General features: G+C 40.6%; 1 protein-coding gene across 1 annotated transcript; it reads left to right on the plus strand.

Moving 5' to 3' along the window:
- On the plus strand, window positions 1–9,372 carry gpr174 (G protein-coupled receptor 174). Its single transcript, XM_008419662.3, has 3 exons — window positions 1–399; window positions 3,798–4,266; window positions 8,164–9,372. The coding sequence occupies exons 2-3, from the start codon at window positions 4,030–4,032 to the stop codon at window positions 8,941–8,943; spliced, it is 1,017 nt and encodes a 338-aa protein (XP_008417884.1). The 5' UTR covers window positions 1–399; window positions 3,798–4,029; the 3' UTR covers window positions 8,944–9,372.
- Window positions 9,373–10,230: the final 858 nt, after the last annotated feature.

The raw sequence follows: 10,230 nt of genomic DNA on the forward strand, positions 1-10,230 counted from the left end.
TGATAAGTATCAAATTAGTCCGCAGCTCGTTAGGTTTTTTGCTAGATATCAACCTTGCGTTTAAGAACGCCAAGTCCCGTTGCCTAGGTTACCAACAATTCAACGGCAACTCAGCCGATGACGTCTGTTAAAAAGGAAGGAGGCAACGCTGTTTGAGGACGTCTAAGATCTGATCCGCGCACGCTTTCCAGAGCGCTGGCCTCCGCACGTGACCACTTACTTGTCCAGGGTTTCCGTTTCGAAAGAATCCAAGCTGGGGCGCGACGACACGGGTCCTCAGGTACCGACGCCAGGGGCGGTGTGGGGATCCTCCAAATCGCTGTCCGGCGCAAAGGAAGCGTCAGCAGCGAGTCACGGACGTTAAGAAGAGTTCGTCGCTCACACACCGGCAGCGAGCGGGTATTTATCACTCGTAGAGACACCTGAACACAATACAGGACCGAGAGAGTGAGAGACGGGAAACCATGACACCCGGCGCCATTTTGATTTGGTAGAAAACGGTTAAAAGAACGGTTTGATTACTTTGACGTCAGTTGAGATTTTTTTTCCTCCCACTTGAATATTAAAAAGGATCTAATTTTTGTTTGTTTGTTGCTAAATTATACCACTTGTACAACTTGACTGAATGAAAATAATATTAGATATAAATCTGGCAGGAGTATGAATAGTTTTGGACTTAACTGTCTCCAATTTTGAGAATTAATGAAAATGCCACCTTAAATTTGTTTATGTTAAATACTTTAAAGATTTTGTATTTATTTTTCTTGCTCTAATAACTGATCAAGTTAAATCTTTACTTACCTTTTATTGTGCAATTCTGTTTTGATTTGATATTAAAGCTTTTTTAGTGGCACATGTGGCAAAAAGATCATGGTTTCACACCCCTTTACCTCTTTAGACATCTTACCAGCCAGAAAGTGAACTGAGACACTTCTTTAAATTCTTCTAAACAATGAAACCCTAAAAAACACATTGTATCTCTAACTATAATCCTCTCCCTCTCTACTGCATCACCCCCTTCCCCCCCAAAAAAGCACTTCAAAAATCTGGGCCAGCAGAGGTTTTGTTTATTCTCTTGGCTCACCCTATTAGTCATTTTACACCCCCTCAAACTTGTTCAGCTAATTTTTGAAAGAGGCCGACTCCAAGCACGGAAACTTCCACAGAGACCTCATGAACATAAGTAATCAGGAAGCCAGCTGCAGCAGTAAAACTAGGCGAATGAACCAGAGGCCGTTTCCAGGGGATGTTTTACTCTTCCATCTTGCTGCGTGGGATCTTGTACCTTGGAGGGTTTTTTTTCTTTTCAGTGTGCTGGTGGCTTGAGCAAACACAGCAGAAAGCAGCAGTTTGTCAGCTAAACCAAAAAAGTATATATACTCTATTCACTGCACAGTACTAGCTTTTAATTACAGCTATGTACAGTTTTTTTTTTTTACTCACAGGTGATGCAATGTTTACTATTTATTGTAGTAAGAAATAATACAAGAATGAAGTGTGATGTTAGTGTATTTTTGATTAGTTTCTGCCATGTTGCCAACTTACCAAATTTATTGCCAAATTTAAGACGTGTTTTGGGTTTTCTCTTCCCCTTTTTTTTTTTTTTTTTTTTAAGTAGCAACTAACAAGTGTAGTGTTTTTTTCCTGGTGTGATTTTTGAAGACTACAGTGAAAGTATGTAGGCCTTTTCTCTACTCCAACACACTCACAGGAGATCCGGTCCTCATGCACCAGTCCCTTCCAGCTGCATTCAGGACAACAGATGTTCACTGTATCCATGCTGAAAATTTCATATACAAAATGCTGCTGTTTGATCCCCACACAATAAACCTTATGTAAAATAAATAAATGTCTCCTCAGGTTAAATCCAAGTCTCTTTGCAGAACTTAAAGGAGAATACTTGTTGTACAGGCAGTAGCTTCTTTCATTCATACTTTTAACAACGCAGATTCTCGTCAAGCTTTTATAAACATTTGACCTCTTCTGTAATAATGATAACCTGAGAAATTGAACAAGCTAACGCACATGTTGCCAGCAAGTTTGACAAAACTCATGTCACTCAATCAAGTTGATATAGAACATTTATTAATAGGTAAATATGACATTGAAAGATCTAAGTACTACATCCAGGGTTATTTATACGAATCAGAGCAAAGTTAAACATGCTAATACTTCTCAAGTAATACTTAACATTTTATGAGGCCACACTGCAATATTGATGCAAGACTTTAAAAATGGTAGTTGGATTCAGTATGAGGAACCATGCAACTATGATAAAAAAAGTGATTTCTTATTACATTGAAAATGTTCTTCTGTAGTTAAAAAAATCTACTTTTATTTAGTACCTGCTTATAAAAGTGTAAGACAATGCATTGTAATGTGATAGATGTTGAATTAACCAAAGGTTTTTAATGCCTCGGATTAATAATAGTTTCATTTGACTAGAGTAAGACTGTCAGTATATTTGCATTTTTATTATCATGTTTATAAATTAAACTGCTAATTGTTCTAAATGTTGCTGCCATTGTAAATCTTAAAATATTTAATGAAATTTCCTGAGATACTCTCTCGGTTGGACTGCAGCTGTCACTAAATACAGCTTGTGTTAACTTGCATCATGTACATTCCAGTGATGTTATAATAGTTGTTATTATATATATAGATATGCTGTTTATTGTTGTGGCTTCTTGGTTTTGTTTTTTCTCTTCCTTGAAGGTTTAGAGACAGACTTCAAGAGTGTTCACTTGAATTCTTTGTAAGCACTTTTCTCTCCTCTACTCTCCATCTTTCCCTTAAAACCTTTCCCCACCTCTCTTTCGATTAATATCTAAATCATTAATTATCTGTGATTGATCTTGTTTTTTCGTAAGCTGAGCTCAATTTAACAAACCAGTTGTAGAAAGTGTATGCTTAGAAACGTACCTATAACCCCGAGACCACTGTGGTTCCTGCTTAAATGAAGAGAGAAAACGAAATAAGTGAAGAGCATCAAGTTTAAATGAGCTTAACTTGTACACTTCACATACTGCAACACCCACAAGTGCAGAAAGCCAGTTATTACTGTTTCCAGGGGCGGTAAACATCTGCCGTTCTTCTCTGTGAAATGTCATCTGAAAGTTTCGCTTGCTTTTATCCCCTCTCGTGTCAGAACGCCTGTTGGGGGTGTTGCCCACAGAAGAGATCCCCATCGAATCAAACTGTGCGGGTTCAGGTTAGCGTTGCATGTCCTGCTAACCACGCGCCTGTTCTGTGTAAGCTAACCTGGTTTCGCTGGTGCTTAGACACTTGACACAGGCTCACGGTGGGTTGTTGTGCAAGTGGAGAAGTGTGAGAGCATGTAACATCTACGTCTCTTTGAGTTTGCCTTCACTTACTGGACAGGACCCTGATAAAGGACTTTCTCAGGATGAACAGATGTTAGGAATTCAAGGAAAACTTCAGTATGTATGACAGTGACATCAGTGTTTGATCACTGAAAGAGCTCTTTCTCACAACGGATGGCCAGCATGGCTGCATGCAAATCCTGTGGCCAATCGAGGCCGATACCGAAACATTAACCGTGTTTCATCTATCAGTGTATGTTGAGGGGCAGGACCAGTTCAACTGTTTCAACAAACTTATGACTCTGTTCCCAGACAGTCGAGTTCACTTTACATGCTCTCTAGGACACAAGGCCATCTATAAACCCCAGGCGGAGGCAAACTATGTTTCTGCTTTGGCGACAGCACAACCAAGATCCTTAGTTAGATTTTAGACTTGTCACCTTTCAATCCACTCACTCTCGTCTCTTTCGTCAGACTATCCTCTACTGACCCGAAGACCTGCAAACTATCAGCGTTGGACACGAGGCTCCCCTGAAGTCGTCGTTCCTCTCGTCTGTAAAGCCGCTGAGAAGTTCTCGGGAATACGGCTCACTGCTTTGACTCCTTTCGCCACAACAGACGGCATGGGAGCCTGGATTGAACGTTCAACAAACCAAAGACAGCTTTTCTGATACCAGCCTCCTGCAGACGTCCTCGTATCTTTAAGATGAATAACAGCTCTGCGACCTGGGGCAGTTGGTATGCCCCAGACCGTACCAACTGCTCTGGGGATGATACTCTGCGTGTGTACCAGCACCAAGTTTACGCTGTGGTGTACAGCATTATCTTGGCACCGGGCTTGCTGGGTAACGTCCTGGCGCTGTGGGTGTTTAGGATCTACAGACGGGAAACCAAGAGGGCTGTGGTGTTCATGATGAACCTCGCTGTGGCCGATCTGCTTCAGGTAACAACGCCCCTCTCCTGACTTCCTCCTTTCCTCTGTTCACATCATCTACCTGCGTGTAGTGGATAACATTTAACTCTGTACCCATGAGGATAGTCAACAAGACCTTTGCCAATCTTATTTATGTGATATTATAAGATATATAAGATATCTAGATAGAAGACGTGAATGTACAGTACAGATCATACAGTTCAGACCTATTTCAACGATTAAGAACAGCTTAGAACATCATCTAAGAGCAAGAACGAGAAATAGATAATGATTTAAGATCAAAACTCTTCATACCACTGCCAAATGAAAATGTAAACTAATCTTCTGATTATGTCCTTATAACCTAAAGTTTACGTTGACCATTTAAGCGGAAACAGGGCAATTTTGATAAAACTCTTATTCTTTGTTCAAATGTTTTGGATGAGGCGGTGTCTTTTGGGCCGTATCGTAATTGGTTTATTTAGCAAAACTGCAATAGAAAAACACTTTTTTTCGCGTCACACGAGTCACATGATCAACAACCAGACATAGCCATTGATGCAAACCATGAAGACGACGACGACAGGAAGTAGTTAGAGGGTCATGGCGCAGCATGTTTTTAAAGACTTACAGCGTGAATACATGTGATTTCAAAAGTGTTTCTGGTTTAATGGAAACGCCTCATTTCTGAGATTGTGTTTTTTCGACATTAGTGGAATATTGACAAAGCTTTGCCCACATCAGTAATGGAAACACAACTACTGTTACCAACATGGGACAAAATGAGTAGATCGATTAACATACTAACTAATGAAAGAGCTAACTTTGTTAAAATTGACACTTCTACACATTAGCAATCCTAAGCTGAAGCAATTATGAACTGATGTTAGCTCAGCCTTTTAGAAACAAACTAAAAAGTGGTGATTATTGTTGGCCCTAAGCATAAAACCCAAGGAGGAAAACGATTAGGAGCAGAATATTCTGGACGTATTTCAGAATAAAGCGTTCTTAATGGAGTTATCTATTGTGTTGTGGGTTTTGGATGAAAGCAGATTGTGAGTGGCTGTGCAGCATTAGCTGGCAGCTTTTAAAGTGCTACTTTCTGTCCTAAGTGCTCAGAGCAGATAAAGGAGCTGAAATGAAGCTGAATTGCTTTAACAAACACTTAAAACTGAATTATTGTGAAACAAAACGGAGCGGGACTCACTCAGAATTTGATTGCGGAGCTTTTACATTCATATCTTATTCATCATCTCTCCAGATATAGAGTCTTGGAAAAGCAGTCTTACTCCCCCTTTATCACATTTAGGCAACATCAAACTTTAATGTGTTTCATTGGGGATTTTTCTGTGACAGACCAACCCATGGGAATTAAAGGGATTCTGAGTAATCTTTTACAAATTCAATATCTGAAAGATGGGAAAAGTGTGCTTATGTTTTCAGCTCCTTTTATTCGGGTACCCCTTAGTAAAATGCAAACAGTTGCTTTCGCAAGCTTACAAGTGTTGGCCTGTCTCATAAATCCACAACAGTCTGTTAAATTTTACTACTATGGCAATGCAAAACATGCAAAGCGCTAACAATTTTTTTGACAACATAGCAGGCAAATGAAATCACAATGCCTCCTCTGCATGCACCTATTGCAACAGCGGCTGTGAGCGCCGTATGTCAGTGACATCACCCTATTTATCACGTTCTCAGGGTTACGTCGAGGTCTTTGACTTCAGCTTTGTTTTTGGGGGGAAAGATGGAATAAGATTTATTGGCTGCCATAAAACTGCGCTTTTTAACCGGCATTTTAAAGAAGAATCATCTGCAAAAAAGAGGTTATGTAATTTTACAAAACACGTTTTAACTTCAAAGCAGAAAAGTAAGCAGTTGTGCTAAAGTGTAGTGCCGATTTTACAAATGTTCACAAACATTATGTTGCTGAAAACATGGAGCAAAAAACTCTAAGGACCCTTTCCCTTTGATATAAAAAATAATTATGTCGAACCGACTTGATTGACTGTCCCTTAACTCACAGATATGAATAAATTATGAAATGTCTGCAGATTCTGACTTTTCAGCACAACTGAACTCAACACAGAAACCAGAGCATTAACCATTACTAAAACTTAACAGATGTTGTAAAAACCGCTGCTAACATCTGCAGCTGATAAATTCCTGATTCAAATTTTCAATATGCCATCCAGGCAGAGTTAAAATCAGCTGAAATAACCTGCACAGTGCAGCACAACGAGAAAGAACAGTTACACACTGCCTGGCCAAAAATAGTTACCACCTGGAATTAACTAAGCAAATAAGCAGAAACCTCCTATTACATAATCGCCGCATGGGGGATTATACTTAAGCTGGCAAGAAGTTATCTAATCCCAACTGATGCCAAGAGTAGTTTCCCATTTCCTGTGACGCTGAAACACACAGTCCCTATAGGTGGAAGAATTGTTAGTCTGGCTAAAAAAGGTCAAATCATTGGCAGCAAGCAGAGAAAACGTCTCAGGAAATTGTAGAAGCGGCTGAAATTGGGCTGAGACCCGTCCAAGAACAACTGGAATGATAGTCGGGAACCATCGTCTTGGAGGAAGATAATGTGGTTGGAAAGAAACCCTGGATGATTGGCGGGACGTCCAGTGGAAGGAAAACAACCGTAGAACTTGGGGGTTATGTTTAGAGAGCACCTCCACAATGAGAAGGGAACTCAACTCAACGGTGTAGCCGTAAGAAAAACATTCATCCGTGAAGCAAACCTGAGAAAAAGGACTTCAGTTTGCAAAGGAGCATTGAAGTCTGGAGCGATGAAACAAGGTCGTGTGGTCCAGGTTTGCTCTGTTCAGTTCAAGATGCTTATTGTCTGATGTACAAGCCAGTGGGTTAGGGTAGTGGGGTTGCTGCATTCGGTCCAACAACATTATGTACCCAAAGGAGGAGGTCAGATAACTTCTGGAATGTACCGAACAACCAGGCTGCTCCACCAACAAATGTTTTTCTTCCAGGAAAAGCATATTCCAAGACAACAATGCCAGGATTCATTGGGCTTAAGTCGTGAAAAAAAAATGGGATGGAAATATGTCTTGTGACATTGCAGAAGCGCATTAAAGCAATATCACTGCGGATGTGTGAGTCAAAGTTAAATGCAGTCCAACAAAAATGTTAGCATGTGTGACTTTGTTTTGGTGACTCGTAATCAAGTGAGATCATCAGCTGGGGTGGAGATATCTGAATTCTGGTTAAATTAATGAACTGGGCTGTGATGAGGTTGAAGTTTCCGGCTGTAAAGATGCACAGTCTGCAGTGTCTTCATTTTCAGAAACAAAAACAACACAACACGATCGTCTCCTCCAAGCTTTCTGCTTTGATTTTGATTTTATGATAAATTCACTTGTAGTCTAAAGAACACCAAAATCTACTTTTATTTACTTTTTTAAAACACTTGTGTGTTTTTAAATGAAGGACGATCTGGCACAATAATTTTTCAGTTTTCTTCAGTCGAGCTCAAAATAAGCAACAAACCGGCTGGGTTTCATTTAACAAGGACAATCCCTCTTGAAATTTTGGATCTACAATGATAAGGGGTTAATAGAGGAGCCATATTGTGATGACTTCCTGAAGGTGGAGTTTCAGAAAGAGCAGGAGCTTCTTAAAGAGACAGAGGCCCAATTTCAAGGTGTTAAATTCCATCCATCCATTTTCTGTACACCCTTGACCCTAATGGGGCCGGGAAGGCGTTAAATTATGAAGTAAAATTTCTTTGAAGTCATCTTTGATAACAACTGAAGGTAACATAGTTACTTGATTGTGCTGTAAATTGATTCTATGTGGCTGGAAAACACATGATGCTGCCCCTTTAACAAAGAATCTTTCTAAGCACATTCATAGTCGATGTGATTTTCTGCTCACTCCTGAACACTTTGCCTCCGTCCCCAGGTGCTGTCGCTGCCTCTGCGGATCTACTACTACTTGAACAACAACTGGCCCTTCGGTCACCCTCTCTGCTTATTTAGCTTCTATCTCAAGTACGTCAACATGTACGCCTCCATCTACTTCCTGGTGTGCATCAGTGTGCGTCGCTGCCAGCTCACCGTGAACCCGCTGAAGTACAAGATGAAGCAGAAAGGAGACATGTTGATAAGCATGTTCGGCTGGCTGTTTGTCTGCGTGACCTGCATAGCTTTCCCCTTCTTACGGAGCGAGTCAGAGAAGCAAGCGGTGTGTTTCGCAGAGCTGCCTACGAAAAAAATCAGTGTTTTATTTGCCACAGTCCTGATGACATTCGCAGAACTAATGGGCTTCATCATCCCCCTCGTCGTTGTGGTGTCATGTTCAATTTTGACAGTTTTAAGCCTCAAAACGGTGACGATGGAGGGCATTCATGACTTTGGGGAGAAGCGGAAGGCTCTGAAGATGGTGCTGTGCTGCACCGTAGTCTTCTTGCTGTGCTTTGCACCGTATCACATCACCTTGCCGCTGGACTTCCTGGTGAAAGCTGAGACTTTGAAGGACTGCGCCACCGGAAACACGATTCGGAGGAGTCACATCATAACGCTCTGCCTCGCCAGCCTTAACTGCGCCGTCGACCCGATCATGTACTACTTCACAAGCGATGAATTCAGGAAGCGGCTAAGCAAGCCCGAGATACCGGACAATTTTAGTTTGAGCAGACGGCTGTCCTGCTTAACTGCCTCAGGGAACATAGAGACAAACTAGGCTTTGGAAAGCCACACGTGTCACAAATCGCTGCTTTTGCTACACATTTGGAAAAAATAAAATAAAATGCAGGTCGCTGTAAAATACGACGAAAATTCAGTGAAAACCTTCTGAATTCTGAACATTTGGGTCGTCACAAACTGCTTGATCGCCGTCACACGTAAAAACCACCATTCAGTGAGCTGAATAAACGCCACAATATCCAGCGGTCATAAGTCACTCTTACAACGGCGTGAAAAAAGCCGTTTTGACTGGACTTTTGGCGCACTTTCCTAAGTCACAAGCCGACGTGTTGTTTTGGTTTTAATTTTTTTTTGCCAAATGTGTAGTAAAAGTGCTGATTTGTGTCCATTCCGGGTTACCGTAGCCGTCGCTCAGGAAGGCGGCGTCCTTACAACCACTAATCCTCCAAATAAAATGTGAGCATTCCTTTGGTGAAAATTTAAATTATTTGTGAATATAAGAAAATATACATCTGAAATGTGAAGCCCTTACTCTATTTGTATGTAATTAAAACATGATTTATTTTTTATTTGGTTGGTCCTTGTTCTGACATTCTCTTATAAAAAAAAAAACAAAAAAAAGTTCTCAGAGAAATGATTTCTAAAAGCAGCAAGTTGGCTAAAATTAGCATTTCAAAAACAAGAACTGGGCAGACAAGTGTCTGTTCATTGTGGGTTTACACTCAAATTATCCATGCAGTCAAATATATAGATGATAACTAATATTTAGATGATTGTACACATTCAGCAAGCTGCTGGATATTTAATAACTCTTTATTTTGATTGGCTAGTTTCTTGACACAAACCAGACTAAGCCCCTGCAAAAAACAAAATGTATTTTTGTCTAGTTTTTATTGCAAACATGTTAATACTCTTGAAATAAAACACAACTAACTTACGAGTAGCCAATAAGTCCTTAATATTTATAAAACTAGTTCGACCGGCTGATTATTTCACTTCCAACATGGGAAATTTTCTTATAAGTGAAATATATTTTTTAAATCAGTATTTAGGAAAAAAAAAATCTCCAATATCTAGAAACTAGGGCTGCACAGTGGCGCAGTTGGTAGAGCTGTTGCCTTGCAGCAAGAAGGTTCTGGGTTCGATTCCCAGCCCCGGTCTTTCTGCATGGAGTTTGCATGTTCTCCCTGTGCATGCGTGGGTTTTCTCCGGGTACTCCAGTTTCCTCCCACAGTCCAAAAACATGACTGTCAGGTTAATTGGCCTCTCTAAATTGCCCCTAGGTGTGTGTGCATGGCTGTGTGTCTCTGTGTTGCCCTGCGAC

The sequence above is a fragment of the Poecilia reticulata genome, chromosome 10 (assembly GCF_904066995.2).
Source record: "Poecilia reticulata chromosome 10, P_reticulata-male-v2, whole genome shotgun sequence".
NCBI classification, from domain to species: domain Eukaryota; kingdom Metazoa; phylum Chordata; class Actinopteri; order Cyprinodontiformes; family Poeciliidae; genus Poecilia; species Poecilia reticulata.